The sequence below is a fragment of the Nilaparvata lugens genome, chromosome 2, assembly GCF_014356525.2.
Source record: "Nilaparvata lugens isolate BPH chromosome 2, ASM1435652v1, whole genome shotgun sequence".
NCBI lineage: Eukaryota > Metazoa > Arthropoda > Insecta > Hemiptera > Delphacidae > Nilaparvata > Nilaparvata lugens.
In genome coordinates this window covers 84,791,988-84,815,664 of record NC_052505.1, presented here as the reverse complement: position 1 = coordinate 84,815,664, position 23,677 = coordinate 84,791,988, and the positions used below count along the sequence as shown (strand labels likewise).

General features: G+C 32.0%; 2 protein-coding genes across 2 annotated transcripts in view; one reads left to right on the top strand and one right to left on the bottom strand.

Moving 5' to 3' along the window:
* LOC111044562 overlaps positions 1-23,677 on the top strand; it is a 156,459-nt gene that overhangs the window by 108,360 nt on the left and 24,422 nt on the right. The window lies entirely within an intron of this gene.
* LOC111045050 (carbohydrate sulfotransferase 11) overlaps positions 232-23,677 on the bottom strand; it is a 35,409-nt gene continuing 11,963 nt past the window's right edge. The window contains exons 2-6 of the mRNA XM_039421951.1: positions 14,110-14,334; positions 11,859-12,155; positions 8,413-8,601; positions 6,704-6,861; positions 232-2,949 (exon numbers count right to left, since the gene is read on the bottom strand). Of these exons, the coding sequence (XP_039277885.1) occupies positions 2,862-2,949; positions 6,704-6,861; positions 8,413-8,601; positions 11,859-12,155; positions 14,110-14,334 (957 nt within the window). The 3' untranslated portion in view covers positions 232-2,861. The remainder of the gene's footprint in view (positions 2,950-6,703; positions 6,862-8,412; positions 8,602-11,858; positions 12,156-14,109; positions 14,335-23,677) is intronic.

Below are 23,677 nucleotides of genomic sequence, written 5' to 3'. Positions count from 1 at the left end.
TGAAATAGAGAAACGGAAAGTAGAATGATGTGAAGTTCATTTAAGGTCATTGAATGAAATGTTTTATTCCAATATTGAGGGATGCGGTAAAAAAATTGGGAAGACCTGTCTACTAATAATCGTAGTTCTATTTTTTCTGATTTTCCAATCACAGCAGATATTACTAAGTGGAATGGGTTTCACCAAACAATAGAAAGCGTTCATTATTTTAACAAAAACTAACAAATTTAATAAACTCTTCAACAATTGTATATTTTTACACTATGTACACAATTATTTGCATTAGTTCACTAATTAATAGTTCTTTTAAAGCAAAACAACTGGTATTATTGATGGTAATCAATTTTCAACATTATTAAAACTAACCAATAAAATATCGTGCATAAAATCATCTAAACTTGTGATAATTGTGGCCGTTTGCACAGTTTAAACTGAATTGTATCGGGTGGTGGCTTGAAATGAACCACATTGAAACAAACTAGATTTAATATCGATTTAATCCAGTTTAGAATGAAATTTCGTACAAATTTAACGGATACTGTGCAAACGGCACTCAATGGTATTTTTAAAATCATGAACAAAGTGCAGGAAAACTTAGTGAGTGTGCAAAACAATAAAGCAATAAATATATATACCTCACTGTAATACTCAAAATTATATCATCTTCATCTCAAAAATAAAATGTTATTACGTGTTGTATTCATTTAAGATTCGGTCATCGTTGTTTGATATGATAGTTTTGGTGTCTTATCAAGTTTTTCGTTCATTCTATACGTTTCCATGTTATATCAAGCCTCTCAAATAATTTAACTCTCTTGATGGAGCTATATTCTGTTTGAAATTTGAAGTTGATGTTCTTGTTTTAACAGAAACCCGTAGTAAAAAACATGAGTATCAGATTTTGGTTAGGTATTAATTTGGATACATATCTAATTCAAATAATGTTAGTACCAAAGTTTTTTCTCGTGTCTATAAAGTAGAGGTTAATGTAGATAGTTAATGTTGAAAAAAACAATTCAGTTTTAATAATTTATAGTTGAAATTTATATAAATTATAGTTTCTATAATTCATCTTCTAATTTATAGATAGTTGATGTTAAAAAAACAATTAAGTGGAAAATAAATGCATTATCTAAAAATTTCATTAGAATAGCATTTTCAATCTAAACTTCTATTCAAACCATATTTGAAAGGCGATATAATCACTTCCCTATTTGAACGATCATGATTAATTGTAATTCCAACGTTAATATAGGCCTAGCACTATTTCAATTGAATAAAATATTTTAATTTTCAACATCCTGATAAAATTCATCGTGTGATAAGATAAGCACGTTAAAGGATCTAATTTCAAATTCTGATTGTTTTGTTACTTGATTTTTAACTTCATGTACTCTATATTTATCTTTAAGATATCGCAATTAGTTAATTTCTAGATCCATTCATACGTTTTCTATGCAAAAGTACAATCAATTCCTAGAATATCATACCCTAACTGTTTCAAATTTAAGCTATCAGTCGAAAATGCATGAATCCAATATTAAAAGCTTCATAAACTTCATCAACTACAGTACCATTTCTACAGTATTTATTCTTGAACAGCTTGAGTATGTCCTAGGACTTAGATTTTATTTCAGAGATATGAAACGTCTTCAAAAATGTAGATCATTCATTTTCTGCCCAAAATATTGCTTTCGACATCCATTTGTATAAAGTAGAACGCCAATTTCATGTCAACGAATTAAAGAGAAAAGTATTTGAGCCTAATCTATCTATTATTTTTCAATTATTCTATTGTTGACATCGAAAGAATCCACTTATCAGTGAAAAATTGATAAAATAGTTGAAGCTCGTTTCTAATATTTTGGAACCTTAGGGAGATTTAAGTACAGTACTGATTTCCACAGAGCATCGTTGAATCAAATGGGGGATTTATGGCGTACATGTTGAATGGAAGCTATCCATTGCTCAATTTCCTAAATTTGTTCTGTTACATTTTTTAGTAATCAAATTATTTTGAAATTTCTTTTAATGTAATATTCCATTGCATTGTTTGTTTGATATTCATCAAAATACGAACAATCAAAATAAGGAATAAAATAATGTACATGGTATAATGAAAATTTAGTACTTGCTCTTCATTATATTTCACCAATAGAGCAAAAATAATATGAAAATGTGAATTTAATGTATTTTCAGTTTCCAAATTAGAAAATAGGGTAAGATACTCATCCATTATTTGCTCCATTTATTTAGTATTTCTCCAAATATTCTGGAATGTATGAGTATCACATAAACATTATCAGTTTGAATTAAAACTCACTAAAACTTTGTAAAATACAAGAATTTTTTAAAAATTTGTGAAATTCTAAGGGTTTATAGATCTTAAAACTTCAGGAATAAGCTCAATGCTGGATTGAATTGTCTGATTTCTGCTCGTATCAAAATTTGTTGATAACTTGGTGTTTATAAAATAGAACTATAGTACCCTTTGAAATTGATAAAATAATAGATCAATAATACAATTTAATTATAAAATAGCCCTGAATTCATACATTTTAAGAACTTGGTGTTTATTCAATGTTACAATCCGATATGACTTTTTGTAATTCATTCAGCCTTCTGGCTTAATATAGTAAGAATTTATTCTTCTATGAATGAAAATCCCTGAATAATCTGTACCAATTATTGATTCTGCTGTAGGAATTATATTCTATTCTCGATGATTATGAAGTTTTAACAATCTTCTTACCACTGTATCTTCATACTAAACAAACCTTATTGCTAGGTGACTTATCGGACTAACTACGTAACAATTAATCGTTTAAAAATTATCACATAAGCTTCTGTTTGAGGCACGATCAAGGTAAAGAAGTGGGACTAGATGGCTCCAGCTTCGCCATTCGGGTGTAATCGTCCAAAGAGTAGTCGAAAACTTCAAAATCAAACCTGAAAAAAGATCCAAAACAGTTGTTAGTGAGTTAATCAAGTAATCTATATAATATATAAAGCGAAATGGCACTCACTCACTGACTGACTCACTCACTCGCAGAACTAAAAATCTACCGGACCAAAAACGATCAAATTTGGTAGACATGTTCAGTTGGCCCTTTAGAGGCGCACTAAGAAATCTCTTGGCAATATTTTAACCCTAAGGGTGGTTTTTAAGGGTTTAAAGTTCGTCTTTTAGCATGTATATTCTTTTTATTCTCTTAATTATAATTGAAAAATGTCCATACCATATGTTAATATAGAACTGTAATCTAGAGAGAGTACCTCTTCGAAGCAGTTGTTAACTGGTAACTAAATTAATAATTTTGTCAGGTTGGCATTAAGTTGAGTTGACTTTGTTAGGTTGGCACCAAGTTGAGGATTGAAATGCATTTATCGCGGAAAAATTGATTGGGCACTGCTACTTCAATCAGAGCTATTCCTGGGAATATATATTACTAGCCGTCAGGTTCGCTTTGCTCGCCATATCCGTTTAGCCAGATGTTTAGTCTGGACCCCCGACTGGATCGTCCTAACATATGATAAAAATGCTCAAATGAAAAATGCAGGCGAGCGAAGCGATTATTCTTGGACGATCCAGTCGGGGGTCCAGGGGGCGGAGCCCCCTGGCTAGACGGATATGGCAAGCGAAGCGAGTTCCAATTCCAGCTGTTAACCCTGTTGTCAATATTAGCAGTTGCAGAAGTCTTTGGGCAGTCTTTGAAGTCTTACAGCATTTAAATAGGATTTTCGTTTCATAATAATTGAAATTAATGTAATGAACGCTATTACAATGGAATTTTTTTATTCTGAAATTCCCATTTTCATTTTTTTTGCGCAAGAATATGATCATACCAGAACTATTATTTTCTTAGAATGTGTTCTAATCTGTTATTTTTTATCAAAAACTTTTCAAAAAGTGTACTATGACCAAACAGAACCACTATATCCAATCATTATGTACAAACAGAATCATTAAATCTAGTTTTTATCTCATACAATTTCTCTTTCCATTTTGTATCTTTGTAAGGGGGGGAAAACTATGATAACTTTTGTAAGGGGAAAAGCTATTATAACAAAAAAAGAACAGAATAACTAGAATTTTAATTAATGAATCTTTAACATATATACATTTGAACAAAACAAGATTAATTTGATTATAAAAACATTATTGATATGAATTTCATGGGGAAAACACTCGCTTGTTCCTAATGATGATTCAATGTTTGTGGCTATGAAAATTCAAGAAAAATGATTCAGTAGTCACGTACCTTTTTGAAATGGCTTCCCACTTTGGCATCCACTGGTATTTCGCTACTTTAGTATTTTAAAAGAACAAATATTAACTGAACCAATGAATAGCTCAGAACCCGTCTCCCTTAACAATACAATTATTTTTATACTGCCCGATCTGTGACAGAATAATTGAACTATTAAACGAACCGAAATCTAGCCTTTTTCATTGGATCAGCCGGACTTAACTTTCAGTCCTATCGAACGAGCTCACACTGACCAAAAGTGAAATTTTGGGTATTAAATATAAACTCAGTCAATGCCAAACATGAAAGCCATTTCAAGTACATATTTTTATCTGTCGCACAAGCGGCACGTTTGTTGTTAAAAACAAAAGAGAAGCTACATTAATTTTGACAACAAATGAAATAAACAATCTTTCTGTCGATGACAAAGATTGTTCAAAAACAAAAACACTGTTCATTAAACTTTTTCAATTTAAAACTCTAAAATCCTGATCAATATGAGATAAATATATGATTCATATATATGTCCCATATGACCAGGTGACATCTTTCATTCAATAAATAATGAGGTAAAATGTGAATGAAATAGTTTTCAGGGTTTTCTCTTTTAGAATCGTTCTCACAATCTCCCGTTCGTATGGGAAGGTTATTATTTCATATCCTTTTTAGAGAATTGACAATTATTTGATGAAACATCGCCGATTCATGAAGTTACATCACAATATATTATTATCGTTATTCTAATTGCATTCAACATTAATTTATTCTCATTGATTCATTTATTATACTTTGTAAAATTTGTTGAATAATTAGCTATACTGTCATTTAATGTAAATAGTGTAAAAGCCAGTAAATATTGTAACATACATAAATAAAGAACTCTAATCTCAATTACCCATTTTTACAGAATTGTTCAAGAAGATCTAAGAAAGCAAACTCTTCTTATCATGAAATAAATATATCATCATTTTGTCTAAACTGAAAATTGATGATAATATTTTAATCTATGCTATATAAAGGAAAGAACTGGCTTATACACGAATTCATGAACGACGCATCATCACCTCTGAACTACTTGACTGATTGACATGAAATTTTGAATATAGATTCTTTATTTACCGAGGATGGCTATTTGGTTATAGGCCTATTTCAAACTCTTTCTTTATGATTTCAGTAGGTCAAGTTTGTTAGGGATTTTCAGTGTATATTGTTGGAAGCCTGTAGAACATTGAGATGCAATTAGGTTTTCCTCATATCTAATTGTTGTTTAAATATTAATTCAGCTACCGTATCTTAGAAAGTTTTTAATTAAACCCTATAGGAGCACGTGTTACCTGCTATTTTTTAAAGTGAAAAGAGACAGTTTCAAAATAATGACTGAAGTCGGGAATAGAGTAATTAAAAGCAATTAGGCATACTTTCAAACTTATGTGAAAACAAGGATTTCTACAAGTTGACGATAAAATTTTGCTGTGCTGTTCATGAAATTTGCAACAAATAGCTGTTGAAATCTGGTTTAACGTGGGTTTACTACCACAATAAACTGTTACGGTTTACTTCTCAAGGAGAATTAGCTACTTGAATTATCCTAAAATATATCATAGTTTTAAAAATTTTTATTGAAATTTTTCATAATTTTCCCCGAAAAATATCACCTCCAATAATATTTTTTCAAAGTTGTTCTATGAATTGAGAACACTATTGACGTATGCTATCCCAACATATATTTCGAATGAATAATTTTCCACCTTATGCTAATTATTATTCAAAAAGCTCGACCCAAATAGAAACTTCAAACGTTTATTTAATTATTTTCAAATATTTGGCGCACAATTTTCGATTGGTAGATGCATTTAGAAATTTAATTAATCAATTTAATTTCATATTTACGAACACCAACCTCAATAATATATGCTTTTTAGGTGTACCCACAGAGTTCTGGTTGAGAGATCGCTGGTTTAGAAATGTTTGAAAATGAGAGTCCGCCATTTTAGAGTCATTAATACATTCTATACTTCAATTTATAACATAGAATTATACTACCCTTTTAAATTAATAAAATAGTAGAATAAGAATACAAATTATAACTACTACTACTAGTTTTTAAGGGTAGTTACTATAATTATATTTTATAAATAAAATAAAGTAGCCCTGCATATGTACATTTTAAGAACATTCTATACTATTTAAATAAAATAGGTTACAATACGGTACTAAGAAAAAATAAGATCCAGACACATTTCTCGTATTTGAACCTGCTTAAACAGAAAAGGTTGAATTTTAAACAAACATTTTTCACTCTACAGTTTTTGGTTTCTAACTCAAGGAATTAATCTAAAATAATAATATTTGACAGGAAATAATAATTTGACAGTATTACTAGATTTTTATCTGATGTGAATAGAATTTAAAAGTTTAATAAATTTCATAATGGATACTGTATCATCAAATACCTGTAGATGTTGTAAAGTTGTATCATTTGGCGAATTGTTAGCTGAGAGAAGTATGTGCTAATCACTTCTTTCGTATTTCTTCCCTTACTAGGATTCTTCCATTCAGGCTTTATAATGTGTCCCAAGCCTGCTAAATCTATCAGGTACCTTTGGTCTTCCTAGAATAGGAAATAACATTCATTTAATCATAATTAAAAACAAGACAACTTACCAATGTTAATCAAAATATAAGCATTCATTTCAAATTATAATTTCAAAGTATAAATTATCATTATACGCCATCTTATTAAAACAATATTTTGCATCATCCAAGATGTGTAATAGTTGAACATTGAATGAAACTAGTTCTATGAAAATAGAAGTGAGCTCTAAGACTAGAAGAATTTGAAGAGAATGTGGTGACGACGTTTTCTTGAAATATTGGAATGAAGTTTTATCAAACTAGTAACTGAAATGAAACTCTGAGTTTGCAATTTTTACAGTTTTTGTTCCAGCAATGAATTTTCTTATCAATTCAAATTTCTCTCTACTTTTTAAGCAAGCTCCTTCAAGCAAATATTTCATTGCTGTAGAGAGTGTACAAATTGCATATTTAAAAAATATTGTACATTCAATTTTGAATATTTAATTGAGTATTTAAACTATAATACAATATCAAATTACATTACAATATTAAATACAGAAAAGGTTGAATTTTAAAAACACATTTTTCACTTTGAAATTTTCGGTTTCTTACTCAGAAAATGTTGAATCAATATCAAATAAAAAATGGTCTCTAAGAACTTAGATTTTCTATCGTCATTAAATCGTTAATATCGGGGCACCGAGCTTCGCTCGTTATTTTTATTTATTGATAAACAAATCACAATTCTCTAAAATGATCGTGTTTATATTTCCAAACTGGCTATATGCCATCTTATGAATTTCGGGGATGCGATATTTTGATTTTTCACATACTTGCTCACTCACTTTTTTTACTATCCACAGCTGTTTCATCCAAGGATGAATTATCCTTTTAATGTTGGTCAGCGAGTTTTCCCAAGGATGAGACCTAGTGCAATCGAATTATTATATCATAAACCTACTGTGTTCCAAATCTCGTGAAAATCGTTAGAGCCGTTTTCGAGATCCGTTGAACATAAATAAGTTAACCAGATATAAATATAAATAAAAAAAATACATAAAATGGCTAGCTTAATATAATAGGATTGCTATCTTAAATATCATAATTGATATCTTATATCAAAACTTCGCTAGTGGCTGGCATAAGTCTCTGGAAGAGTTACTGTTTTTTAATTAATATCGGTTTTGATTAGCACTAATATTAACAAAATGTATCAACAAAATTTCACAATTCCCTTGGAAAAATAAGTTGCATGCATAGTAACGTTTATAATAATAACATAGTAACTGTATAATTATGATTGTATGGATTTATTGGGATTCTATAAAATCCTAGTTCTCTAGATTCTCTAGGATTTTTAATGCCCAGACCACACTCTCTAGCCAAGTCGCTTGCCTCAAGCACGCAACAGTTGACGAGAGTGTGGATGGGATATATTTGTGGTTGCTTGGCTCGCCACTCGCCTTCGCTCGTGAGTGAAAGCAAGCGAAGGCGAGCGTTGGCATAGTAGTCATCCTTACGCTTGTGCTCGTCGTCATTCGTGGGCACTCGGCAAGAGTGTGGCGCCGGCGTATAGTTTACTTACATGAAGTGTCTCGAACTTGGCAATGATGTCGAATTCGATGTGGCACGGCGTACAGAACTCGATGATTGGAGTCCAGTGCATGTCGAGAACTTCCCCTTTCCTATGAACGTCTATCAAATAGCGCACGAACTCCGAGAATGTAGGCCATCTTGGATTGTAGGACTTTTTCGATTTCATTGATTTTTTGTCCTGCAAAATGTTCAAACAATGTGTAAACTATGTGGAAACTACCTTAATAGATATTAATTTTCAAGTGAAATCGAAATTGAGCTACTGTTTCTAGTGTAGCCTAAAAGGAAAATTGCCAGCTCTAGTTTCTTTCTGTAAGATATCTGATAGATTAACTAAATTGCCAACTCTAGTGTCCTCCAGTGAGATAACTCTCAGGATACCGTGACTAAAATTCATGCTATGACTATTACATAATACACAATTTAATCGGATTATTATTATTTTCATTTTTCATTACATTGTTATGTGAGTTTTTCATCAAAATCGGTCTATGACAAGACTTTGATGAATTATTCTGCTGCTAGGTTTAAGAATGCCCTAACCATTGATACAGTGTTGAGCATCACTGCCTTCTGCATCAAGAAGATCGTGTTTCTTGAGGTTTGCAGTCACTTTTTTCCCATCATTCCAACTTCAGATATTATGACTGGAACGATTTCCACTTTCTCTTGATGCCAGATATCCTTTATCTCAGCTGCCAGGGGGAGATACTTGGAAATCTTTCCACTGTTGTAGTGTTCCATGTTATGGCAGCATGGAATGCCTACATCTATTAAGACTGTTTCCATGGTCAGCTTATTCATCAGGATTAAATCTGGCCTGTTATGTGGAATCATTCTGTCAGTCTGCAAAGATCTGTCCGAATACAGCTTGTGGGTGCTGTTTTCTACTATTGAAGTTGGAGCATATTGATAGTAAGGGACTTTCTGAACAATCAACTTCTGCCTTAATGCCAGGTCCTGGTGCAAGATGCCAGTAGCATAATTATGCCTCTTGAAGTATTCATTATTATTATTATTATTAGTTAGAGCTCCCAAAGTGGAAGACGCTGAGTAAAATCATGATCATCGATTTTTATTAGACTTGGCGGTTTTCTTGTTCGCCCACCAGCTTTTCATTCTCTGAGAAAATCCAGCTTCTCTTTCTTCACTCCATCTTGTGCCAACTTTGGTGCTTTTATCTCTGGAATAATTTCCCATTTGTTCACTTTGTTTTGAAATTATTTCTATTTTCAATTTCATCATCAGTAATTCCTGCCAAAACTAGATCTTTCTTAACATTCCTAATCCATTCTCCTCCATAGGCAAGCGAAGCTACATATTACTATTTTTTTGTGATTCTATGGTCAGGGAGCCTCATGATATGACCATAGATTTTAGACGTCTTTTTCTCATGTCTGTTACAATATTTGAATGTTACTCAACTGTGCTATTTTTCTGTAATCTATAACCATTCAGTTAATCTCGGACCTAGAATTTTTCTAATTATTTTCCTTTCTTCTTTCTTCAAATTTTCTAGATCAGCTTTCCTGTTGAGATTTAGGGTCTCACTGGCATATAGCATTGATGGCTTTATTACTGTATTATAATGTCTAATTTTAGTGTGAAGAGACAAGCATTTTTTATTGTAATGGATTGCACCAGCCCTAGGCCTTTACGAGCTTTCTTATTCTATCCTGCTGTGATAATCTCTCCGAAATAACCTCTCCTAAATATTAAAACCTGGAACCTGTTGATGTTCCATATTTAGTTTGTAGTCTGGTAACTTCTAGGTTGTGGTTGTGAACACTGTTTTTTCGAAGGATATTTGTAAACCAACCTTTTCTGCACATCTTTCAAAGTTTCTATTTGTTTTATTGCAACTTCGCCCGAGTCTGCCATTATTGCAAGAGCATCCGCAAAAGCCAATAAGGTATTTGTAAATTATTTTTCTTGGTCCCAAGCGCGATTGGCTTCCAAAGGGTTCTTCTTCGAGTTGCTTCTCCACTCTTCCATTACTCTATCCAGAACTATGTTGAATAGCACGGAGACAATCCATCACCTTGTCTGACGCCAGTCTTTATCTCAAACGGTTTTGACCGTTTCATTATCATTATTATATTTGAATAATTTTTTTGGTGAGGTGTCCCTCACAATAAATCAGCTGCACCTTTTGTGGAGCGCACTATATAGGCTACCTTTAAATCAAATTGTTATTTTCAGTGTTAGATTAAAAATAATCCATATAATGATAAATAATTTATATTGTAAAGAGCCATATGCTAACATCACGTTTATCGTTAAACCACGTTTACTCGTAGATATAGTTGCATTTATAATAATGTTTTTCATCCGGGGTTTAAACGAATAACTGGGATTTCTCTGTTTAAATCAATGTACCTAGATTGTATTCTAGGTACCTTGGTTTAAACCGAGTATCTGCATATGGGCATAAGTTAGCATTTGATTAAAATTGTTTTGCTTTCCTTGTCTGTAATTAGACAAAACTCTATCCTTTTACACCGTTGCACTATTTGCCAAATCGTTTGTTGACTATGAAGAAACATAATAGTGAACTACCAAAATATTATATTTAAATAAAATAGTTTGATAAATTGAATTAAATTGATTTTTTTATTTTCATAGAATAATACAGGAGAATTATAGAATACTAGTAATTCTGTGAACAGTAGACCTCGCGCTCAGTGAGTTACATTGACCTGTTGTTATGTTTCTCAAAAATTAAAAATAATTTATCAATTAAAAATTCTAGAAAAATCCTAAATAAACATAGAGCTTTCTGTCCTATATCGTACCGTCACGTGTCGTCCCGGAATGTGAGTGTGAGCATGTTATCAGGTCTGGCTGCAACTGTCTACAAAGTTGATGGAGAGATACAATTTTAAAGATGTTCGATGTTTTTGAACGGGTAGTATTAAAGTCAACTGTCTACTACTGTAACGTTAATGGAAAGATACATTTTCAAGATGTTCGATGTTTTTGAACGGGTAGTATTATAGTCCACTAGACAGCTGATTTATGATGAATAATTCTATAGTCTGATTTTTACGGTAATATTGGCGTTTGAAGGAGGCTCCTTTTTTTCTTTTTATTATCCTTGAAATGCAAAATTTCCAAAAACCTTGTATATATGTCGACGCGCAATTGAAAAGGAACATACCTGTCAAATTTCATGAAATCTATTACCGCGTTTCGCCGTAAATGCGCAACATAAAAACATTTAAACATTAAGAGAAATGCCAAACCGTCGACTTGAATCTTAGACCTCACTTCGCTCGGTCAATAATAAATACACAGGGTATAGCAACGCTACAAATATTCAAATAATTTAAAGCTATACATAATAGTGGAAATTATCCCCATTACTTTAATAACACCATTATAAATTAGTGGTTGATGGTCAAGAATAGGAATAAGGTGTCAACCTAACCTAACCTGTTGGGTTGTGGCGAGGCGGTACTTGCTGACAATATGTTGTCCGAGCTTCTCGTGCAGCGTGTTGGGCCAGGCGCCCTGAATCTTGTCGCGATAGGCGGAGAGCAGACGCTCGAAGGGATGACGCACGACGAGGAAGGCGAGCGACTCGTTGAGTGCCTGGCGCAGTTGGGCGAGGCTTGGCCGAGGGTAGCGCCGGCGTGCCAGGGTCAGAGCCACCGTGTTGGTGCGACGCAGGTAGGCCGGCGTGTACCCGGCTAGAATGTTGAAATTGTACATCCATGATGAAGACGCCGCCTAGAAACATTCAAAAAACAGTTGCAAATCGTGAAAATTATGAAATGAGTTACATATTATGAAAAAATAAAAATATCTTCCCAAAGTTGATCAAGAAAACTTATCATTTCAGACCGGGTGTAACAGAGGAATTTCAAGTTTGTCCTACTAAACTTTCATTGATCAGAAGACAGCTAATCTACACAAGCAGTAAACTGATCAATGAAATACCTTTTGACTTAGATTTCAAAATTATTAGTAAAAAGAGCGTCAATGAGTGGATTAAGAGGGACTATTACTTTACCTTAATTATAGCAATTAAATTTTAATTATTTTATTTCCATTTTATAGTCTTGTCTCTTTACAATATTCGTTTGATTTTTATGATTCTGCTGTTATAAAGTTCTTGTTGTAATTATTATTAGTTAAATTCAACCTCAACTTTCTGCATTATCTCGAAATATTATGTTTTTCTTTTATTGTTTTGCAACTCTCACCAGCGAGCAAAGATTTCTTTGTGCTGGTGATGCCTAGATTCATTTCAATTTTATTCAAGTTCATGTATGAGTAATTATGTTTATTCAATTATATTTTTAATGATGTGTCATATTATAAAGAGTTTGTATTTAGTTTTGAATATTCTAATTGGCAATAAATGAAATTGAAATATCAAACACTTATCTTGACATAAGAACAGTCAAATATTATAATTACTAGTAATTTATTGTTAACTTCGATTTTTGTAGCTTTGATTATTAGTAAATAATTTTTATATTGTCTAAACAGCTGATACTCTCAGCGATCAGGGTTTTGCCCTTGCTGGGTGGTGCCATGTAATTTTAATTTATTTGTAAAATAGCATAATATTATAATCTAGAATATTTCTTTTGTAAGTTTTTTATTTTGTATTTGTTTTTATGGGCAATAAAGATGTTTAAAAAAATGAATGAATATGGATATATAGATACAGTTGTAAATTCACTATGTAGACGCCGTCTCACAACATTCATTTTGCCATGAAAAAACAGTTACAAAAAAATGCGTTACACATAACAAACACTTATCATGGCCAAGCCATATTTGGTGTTTTTAGCCAGAAGCTTCCTGTACTGCCGTGCCGACTGAAAAGCGCCTCTTGTGACTTAGCCTTTATCTAGATATTAATAGTAGATGATTGAAAGGATTAGTAAAGTTCAAGTTGTACAACAACGATGTCGACACTACTTAACCATTTTCAACATTCATTCATTCATTGAGGCATCAAAAAACAGTCACAAATAATGAAAATCAAAATATACATTAATAAACTTTTTTATATTTAGAAATAACAAATAAATTGATAAATCATGGTGAAGTTGTAAATCCACGATTTAGATGTCGCCTGACAAAATTTTTAGAAAAAAAATATTATGATCACCCCGACACATATTATTATAGTGGGGTATCATAATTAGAACCAAGTTGAGTATTAGAAACTTTTTTAAGTATAATATAACAACTATGTATATGTTTTGTCAATAAACTCCTCTGGTTGCAATTCATTAGCAATCAGATAAATTATTATTATTATTCAATTCATTCATTTACCATCAAAAAACAGTTCAAATTTGTGACACAGAATACGTGAAAAATGAAACATAAACTCTATTTTGCTTTCCAATAATACAAAAATTAACACAATTATGGTTTCAGAATTATACTAACAATTTTATAAAGATGCTACCAGTTCAAATTCATATCAAGTATGCTTTTCATAATACAGATGTGAAAGTTGCACTATAAAATAAATTACATTGATTATCTGCGGCCATTCTGGTTCAATGACGAGAAAATACTGTTTCAGAGAATGATAGTTGACGTGGAATTTGAAGTTAATTGAAAAACAAATCAGGATTTGAAGGAGACAAAACAGTAAAATGTATAAACTACTGAATCTTGAATGAATAAAGTGTACCATGAAATTTAGTGTAGTGACCTTGAATACGTTGCACCAGATGAGATGGTGTTTGCGGTTGATGAAAAACTCCCAGGGGTTGGGCCGATGCAGTGTGTCGTTGGCGGGCAGGTGGAGGCCGAGACGCGTGCATGCCGCGTGCAAGTGTGTGCGTCGCGACGCCATCCGCGCCAACATGCGTTCGCGGAACGCTTCCGCGCTGCCGCTACCGCCACCGCCATTACTGCCGTTTCGATAATGCTGCTCCTAAAATCAATAATATTCATTATTTATAAATAATTCAATTCCATTAATTATTATTAGTAGGCCGGCCTACCACCTTTTCACTTTTTTACATCAACAAAACTATTTTCAAGTACTCATGCCATTCAAGTGTCAAAAGTAAAAAGAGGGTACTATTGATATCTATAATCATTAAACAAATCATTTAGCCCTATTGAAATACTTCATTAGAATTCAATTTCATTTGATTAAAGTTTGACGATATAAGATGGTGATACAAGTTTAGAATTTCCTAAAATCAATGTCTAAAACAGTACATCTATTTTTTTCGAAAAACTACAATACAATACTGGAATAGCTAGACTAAAATATAATATATTCATAATTCATAAATAAGTCAATTTCGGTGTAAGTTGTTTATTAGATTCAAGTTTGATAATGCAAGATGGTGATTTTGGTATTTCCTAAAATCAATGTCTGAAACGGTCACTAATTTTTTTACAAATTACTATTGCAATTGGATCAGCGTTTAAGTACCTAGGACTACTTGAATATTAAAATAAAAAGAATCTCAAGCACCCTTCTATTATTTAATTTCATACACGACTAGCTTCGAGTATTTATCCCATTCTCAAGAGTCAATGTTGACACTTTTAATATGTTTTCTTTGTATTTAGATTAGATTCCTTTATTTATCTCTGGATACAATTATCACAAATCATATAAATATGATTGGGATGGAACAATAGGCTTGGTCCAAAACTATTATATTCCCAAATTTTGATGATGAACATGTTCAAGGTTATGCTTGAAAGTTCAAATTCAATTTTTAGTTCATGTGAGTACACTTTATATGCTGGCTTTCAAGTTTATCATAATAAATAAGATGTAGCTAATGATTTGAGAGAGTCTCAGTTCGTCAAGTTCTCAATTGTCTCAGTTCGTCAAGTTCTCAATTGTCTCAGTTCGTCAAGTTCTCAATTGTCTCAGTTCGTCAAGTTCTCAATTGTCTCAGTTCGTCAAGTTCTCAATTGTCTCAGTTCGTCAAGTTCTCAATTGTCTCAGTTCGTCAAGTTCTCAATTGTCTCAGTTCGTCAAGTTCTCAATTGTCTCAGTTCGTCAAGTTCTCAATTGTCTCAGTTCGTCAAGTTCTCAATTGTCTCAGTTCGTCAAGTTCTCAATTGTCTCAGTTCGTCAAGTTCTCAATTGTCTCAAAACGTATCATGTAGGACACAGCACTTCACACACTTCTGTATTCACATATCTCAGGCCCAGGACAGATCTGACACTGATGACTCACCCACAGTCATAACAAAAGAACCATCTAGAACTCGAATCCCTCTTCACTCTTCTAAGGAGTGCATGATATTTGAAATTTCAGTGCTATAAGATCGGCATTTCTCACAGGGTTTTGAATGAAACGCACGAAGTTTCGTAAGATCTTTGTGATGTATATACAGTACCGTTTCTAATTGACAGTAGTCACATGCTCTGGCAACTCAGTTACTTGAACGTGTTATGCCTCTAAAACACTTTCAGGACGTGTCTTCAACTTGACTTGAATATCATTAATGATCCTCACATTCTTAGACTGTCATTAGAGCATGCATAATTTCTCATAAGCTATTGCAGTCTGGTGAATGGCATGTTCTACGTAGCGTGCACTGTTTTCAAGCTTGGGGAATATAGTAATTGTGGAGAGAGGTTGAACTCTGTTTTTTATCAGTTTAACCGAGGTGAACTCGGTTATGTTTACGTTTATGTTTATACTATGAACTATGAGTTTGTAGCAGCTGTGCCTAGTTGAAAGTTGTATGTATATTTTTGGCTTCAAAATTTTCTGAAATAACTTAATTTATTCAAAGTGCGGTGATATTAAGTGCAAAATTTGACTTTGATTTGGTATTTTAATCATTCTAAATTTTAAATTCCTAGCTAATATATATTCTTGGACAGAACTTTGAACTTTGAATTTCTTCAGTAAGAGCATAACCTATTTTTTCGGACATTTCATTATTTATCAAAATTTGGGAACAGAATAGTTTTGGGCTATGCCTGTTGTTCTATCCCGATCATATTCATATGATTTGTAATTATATCAACGAATAAATAATAATAATTACTCCACTATCATGTTTTCTCTTTTTCTTTATTGAAAGTGTATGCTAATTTTTTGTTTGAAGTGTTTGCTAAATTTTTTTGTTTCTACATTTACTTTTTTCTAGTTTTCTCAAATTGCTTAGTGCTTACTGAATGCTCGTTGCTAGCGCACAAACTTTGTTTTGCTTGCAACGCCAATATTACCTATATATTTTATTATTATTTAGTTTCAATAAAAGCGTTTGTATTTTTGTTAGTAAATCTCTAATGTATGAAACTGAATTTTGTTTTCCATGTTTTGTGAATTATTTATATGAATTTGGCAATAAATTTGATTTGATTTGAACTCAGGAGTTTTTAGCTTTTAAACGTGGTTGTGCAAATATATGTTTTGTTAATGTGCAACTGGGTCTTGACGTACCATCACCATAACCTCTAAAAATACCTCAAGTGTGTTACACATGTCAGTGAATATGTCCGGTACAGTGAGAATATTATTCCCATGATTTCTAATGGGACCATTCATACTTGCTTGGCTAGGCTGAGTGGGGATAGTTCCATTGAAACTAATAGGAATAATATTTTCACTCTACACGACACCTTCACCTTCATCTGTGGAAATTTAGCTTGATAGAGTAAGATTTCTGTCATTCATCAGATTTTGTTTTTGTTCGAAAACAATGCTCCAATTTCTCTATTAGTTTTTCTTTGTAAAAGTAACTCCCAAGCTACTTTGAAAATCAACATTTGAGGATATTTGAAAATTAGATGTTTTGCTATCTCAAATCATCCACACCTTACCTCTATGGCTAGCTCTATATTTTAATTTTGAAAAACCGTGCACGATTTGACTCCTATTGCTATTCTCTCATCAACATTTAGAGAAAATTGAAAACCTCTTTGAGATTCAGACACATATTTGTGTTTTTTCCTGTTGATTCAACTGAATGAATCGTCGTCACAGTTATTTCTTCAAATGAATGTTTGAGAAATTGAAATACTTGGGCTCCTGGGCACCATCTACGTTTAACGGTGCGGTAATCTACTATGATCACATGTAATTGACCGAGCGAAGTGAGGTCCAAGATTCAAGTCGACGGTTTGGCATTTCTCTAATGTTTAAATGTTTAAATGGTTAAATGCTTAAATGTTTAAATGTTCAAATGTTCAAATGTTTTAATGTTTAAATGTTTAAATGTTTAAATGTTTAATGTTTAAATGTTTTAAATGTTTAAATGTTTAAATGTTTAATGTTTAAATGTTAAATGTTTAAATGTTTAAATGTTTAAATTTTAAATGTTTAAATGTTTAATGTTTAAATGTAAATTTAAATGTTTAAATGTTTAAATGTTTAAATGTTTAAATGTTTAATGTTTAAATGTTTAAATGTTTAAATTTTAAATGTTTAAATGTTTAATGTTTAAATGTTTAAATTTTAAATGTTTAAATGTTTAAATGTTTAAATGTTTAAATGTTCAAATGTTTAAATGTTTAAATGTTTAATGTTAAATGTTTAAATGTTTAAATTTTAAATGTTTAAATGTTTAATGTTTAAATGTTTAAGTATTTAAATGTTTAAATGTTGCGCATTTACGGCAAACTCGGTAATAGATTTTCATGAATTTGACAGGTATGTTCCTTTTTTATTGCGCGTCGACGTATATACAAGGTTTTTGGAAATTTGCTCTCAAGGATAATATAAAAGGAAAAGGACACCTCCTTCATACGCCAATATTAGAGTAAAAATCACACTATAGAATTATTCATCATAAATCAGCTGACAAGTGATTACACAGATGTTTTGAGAAGACCAGTCTATTGCTGTATTTCTATAAGGTCTATAGTTTCAATCAGGTACTTTTGGATTAGAATACTGCGTGAGATCTACTGTTCACAGAACTACTATTGTAGGCATGGTCCTACTTCCCACTTCATATAGCGTGTTTCATAATGCGTATAAACGAACTTCTGATTTATCTCCGTTTAGACCATAGAGAAACAATAGCATAAGTAGATATCCCATGGCATAGGACGTTTATGTCGCAACTTTCACTGTTATCTCAAGCCGATAACCCACGTAGTTCTTTCTCGTGAAGCTTTATGACACTGGTAGTCTCTCATATTGTGCCGTTCATACACTCTTTCCCGGTCAAAACAGTAAAATCAATAATCGACAGTAATCGGCTTGGATTAACAGTAAAAGTTGCGATATAAACGCCCTGTACCATGGGATATCTACTTACGCTATTGTTTCTCTATGGTTTAGACTGAGATGGTGCATATATGGGCCCATGGGTGTTTCAGATTAGATAGTATATTTTTCCCAACCAGGATTTCGATCCGACAATCCTTCAATCCTCAATCAGCATAATTAATTGCAGTTTAAACAGCGCCGTGTGTGTCCGTCAGAGCGGAACCGTGTTGGCATGCCAGAAATTGCAACCGCAAATTAGCAATTAATGGCACGGTGGCATAACTAGGCCCATGCCCTTGCTATTGATTTTGCACTCAGCCTCTTGTCTTATCAGGACACTGCATCCTAATCGCTGACCTGTTTCAGCTACCCTCTGTCCAATTTCATCAGGCGTGATATTTTGCTAAGTCAGGGCTACCTCGAATTACGGATTTAAAAAATGATCATAACATGAAACAATGTATATTATCATTTAGGAAAACTCGTCTTTTTAGATTTGTCATTGTTATTTGGTTGATATACAGAGTGAGTCATACAGTATGTATGAGAACCCTTCAATAAATTGGAGACTGTTGTAGATATAATACTGTAACTTACTTCCTATAATTTATTGGTCAAAACTCTACCCTTTGACGTACAACTGAATTTCAACCCCTCATAAGGGTTGACTTAGGGTTGTAACTAGAATATTTAAATGTAAACACCCATTGTGTGGTACATGATTCTAAAGGCCTTTTTAAAACAAGAAAGATGGCATCGATAAAAATGTTCTATGATACTTGTTCCAAATGGCGCCTGATTGAAGTTTGGTTTTAGAAGAAATAATAATAATTATATTGATAAATTATAATCAGCCGCCATTTTAAATAAAAGTATCATAGAACATTGTTATCGATGCCATCTTTCTTGTTTCAAAAATACCTTTAGAATGATGTACCACACAATGGGTGTTTACATTTAAAATATTCGAGTTACAACCCCTAAGTCACCCCCTTATGAGAGGTTGAAATCAGTTGTACGTCAAAAGGTAGAGTATTTGACCAATAACTTATCTGAAAGTTACAGTATTATATCTACAACAGTCTCCAATTTATTGAAGGGTTCCCATACATATGACTCACTCTGTATATCAATATCAGTGTTGAATTTTGGATGAAAGAAATTATAACATGAAAACTGGATAGCCTATTTTGTAGAAAAACTCGTATTTCTATATTTGAGATATATCTCACACAATAATTCTATTGGAAGGAACAGGAGATATTGCATCAAATTAATACAAATAAAATTTCAAAGATTGAACATAAATCCAAATAGACCTCACCTTATTTCTTCAATATCTTTTGTATACAGGATTGTTGAGAACTATGGAAACGGCTTAATATTTCTTACTACTTTTCTGTTACTTGAAAATGTTGTTCTATTATTCCAATTTAAGTGAATTATCTCAATGGGAATGTGGTAACACGGTACTCTACAAGTTTTAAATACGAAATTTCAAGAGAAAATGAGTAAATCCACACTAAAAATCAGACTAGTAAAAATTTACTGTTCAAAGTGTTTCAGATGTGAGTAGATGTTACAATGAATTTTTGGTTTGGAAACATGAATAACATTTTATAGTGCAGATTTTGGTTTGGAAACATAAATAACAATTTATAGTGCAGATTTTGGTTGGAAACATAAATTAACAACATTTTATAGTGCAGATTTTGGATTGGAAACATAAATTAACAACATTTATAGTGCAGATTTTGGTTTGGAAACATAAATAACTTTCTATATTGCAGATTTTCAATGTATTGCAGGCCTTTTAAAGTGTTTAATTTTTTATTGATTTATAAGTAGTATTTTGAAATAATGTGAATATTCTTTTACCGGTGTGAGGTCTTCCCAATTCATATTCTCCTAAAATATCATTTTCAAATCATGTACCATAAGTCCATTCATTTCCATTTAATAAAATGAACTTACCTCTAAAATGGTGGACCGAAATCCCAGAAATGGAGTATTATTTCTAAGATCCCGGTCTTGAGTAAGGATGAAAACTACCGTCAAATAGTCCTCGTGTATGAAATATTAAGCCGTTTACACAATTCTTATCACCCCGCATATTAAATGAGGATTACTTGGAATAAACAAATAATATTAATTACCAATTATTCTTCATGATCTAGTGTATCCTTTTTTAATTTTCCATAATCAATTACATCTTTGGTTGCTGTGTTCTGTGAACAAAATTAAGAAATAAATAAAAATAGGTGTAAATAAATCATAAAAATATAAATAATTTTAAAGATAATATTGTTGGTAGTTGAACTAGAATAAACCATGTAATATGATATAGAAATAACAAAACAACCCTCTTTAAATTATATAAGATTCTTTATTTCTAATACATTAAAAATGATAATCACACATTCTTTTGATTGAGAATGTTTTACAAAAATCGTATTATCATTGTATTATTCTGTTCAGCCTGAGAATATTTTACAAAAATCTTATCAATTTGTATTCATTTTGTTTATTTATTTATTCACAAAAGCAACTCTTCTTAAGTATTTCAAGCCCAGGTAATGATGATAAAGTACAAACGTTTCTATTTGTGATGATTTCATGAATGGACAAATAGAGAGATGATTAATAGCTGAAATGAAACTTGAGAATGAGTAGCTGATGTGAAATGTGAAAGAAAAGAAACCTGAATTACCTATCTATAGCACAGGACACCCAATAGATAGCCTACGGGTAGCTGGCGATCTTTAAAGCTGTGCAAAAGGCTGAATAAAATTTCAACTTGTAGTATTTTTCAAAGTTTTTTCGATTTGTATACCTACTATCAAGCTATCAGAATGAAAGGGTTTTCTGAGGAAAACATTTATTTCTGATCATAAGCGTCTAACATTTTCAGTTTTTGGGGCACATCATTTCAAATTCGGTAAGAAATAAATCTATTAAATTTTGGGGGATAAATTCTTCATGATTGAATAAAACAGAAATTTCCAAAAAATATCAATTTTTGAGGAAGTTTACCAAAAATAACTCAAGTAAAAGTTATTTTGTAATTTTCGGTCTCCAGTAAACGACAATCCTCCACCAAACTAAGTAAACGTAAATTCCTCAGGTTGATGATTGAATTTTTCTTGTTATCAAAGTCGGACATTCTAGTATATAGACATTATGAGTAGACTATTGGCTACCCACTGTAACAGGAACTCACTCCGCCTACACTCAAACGAATAGTCTTGAAGGGGTATTCCAGTAACATGGTCTGTATTTCAATTCAACCTTTTTTTATGGAATAAAGAAAATTGAATTGAAAACATCTTCATAATATATAATCAAGTACGGATACATAGGAATAGTTTACATAGGACTGTATGCCCTGAAGTGAACTAATATGAAAATGAGTAGGCTAAACTGTAGTTTAGCCCAAACTACAGTTTAAGCTAAACTTTAGCTAAACTTTAACTTTAACTTCAGCTAAACTGTAGTTTAGCCCAAACTACAGTTTAAGCTAAACTTTAGCTAAACTTTAACTTTAACTTTAGCTAAACTGTAGTTTAAGTTGTTATAAATCAGAAACATGGAACAAGCGGAAATAATGTTTGTTCAATTAATCACTTTTCAAACCAAACAATTCACATTGAGTATTATTTCAGCGCACAAACTTACAATAAAGCTAGTGTAGGAGAGAGGCCAGCGCCAATCAATTAATTAGGGAGTTTGTAATTAGCGATAATTAAAACGTTGATGGCTAGCCGATTGATTAGCTTGGGTGTGAGGCGAGTCGTGTATTGGCGTACCCTGCCTGCATTCAAGGGAACAATAATAATTATAATGTCATTCCCCAGAACAGCTACCGAATTTCTAATCAATCCAATTGGTTAGTTAGATTCCTCCATTTTCTGTTTTTTTGGACAAGGTTCATTGAATAGTCCAAATTGTGACGGTTATTTTTAACGTGATAATTCCATTTTCCTAATGATGCTCAACTCCTCTTTTGCTGGTAGTATGTAAAAAAAAAATTAAACAAATCTTCTCTTTGTTAATTGACATCAGATTTCAGGTTTTTGAATTTTTCTGAATTCAAATCTAGAAGTTCTCTTGGTACTCTCTGGCCCGGTTGCACAAAAGCCTGTTAAATGTTATTCATGACTAGTAAGTAACCCGTGCTCCGCAAGGGTCTAATCAAACACTCTACAAACTGAAAACTTGGCCTACTGAAATCTTGAAGAATTTAAAATAGGCTTATAACCATCCTCGGTTAGTTAAGAATCAATATGCAAAATTTCAATTTTATCAGACCAGTAGTTCAGACGTGATGATGCGTCATTCGTAAATATCCTATCCCGTACGAGTATAAGCCAATTCTTTTCTTTATTATATTGTAGATTAAATACCAAGAAAAATAAATCAGAGGAGTCTTTTACGAAAATAAATCTTCTCGGATGGTTTTCGTATGATATTTAATCATATTTAAACTTTAACAGGCTTTGGGCAACTGTATATTCCAGAATTTGTAAATGGTTTAGTCCAAAACTTTCACTATCTAATACTAAGTTCGAGAATGCGAATTATATGGAAATCAACTGTCAGAAAGAACGAAATACTTGTGAGTGAAAAGCATAGCATAGAAGAGAAAGGTAAGCTAACAAAACCATTGAATGAAGCGAGACAGAAGTTAATGCACTGGAAAAAGGGGTGATCAAATGATTGAAGTAGGCCTAATCTCATATTCCATCGAAGATATTACATTTGGTTGCCTCATAATCAAACAATAGATAGAATTATTGAATTTCAATCGAAAGCATATTTATTATGCGAAACAATTTTGCAATGAATAGGCCGATTCAATCCTAGCCAATTCTATAGCAACATTAGGATCAGTAATCTTACGGTTGGTGTTTCAATTGAGTTGTATAATGCATTGTGCATTACTATCAATATAAGGTAGTCTATAATGAATGTATAAGGTTACTGCTTTGAGTTATATGGAGTATTGTATTATGGCATATATAATGTCGGTCTATTGGCCCACACAGCGCCGTTGCCTGTTTTGACACTTCAATC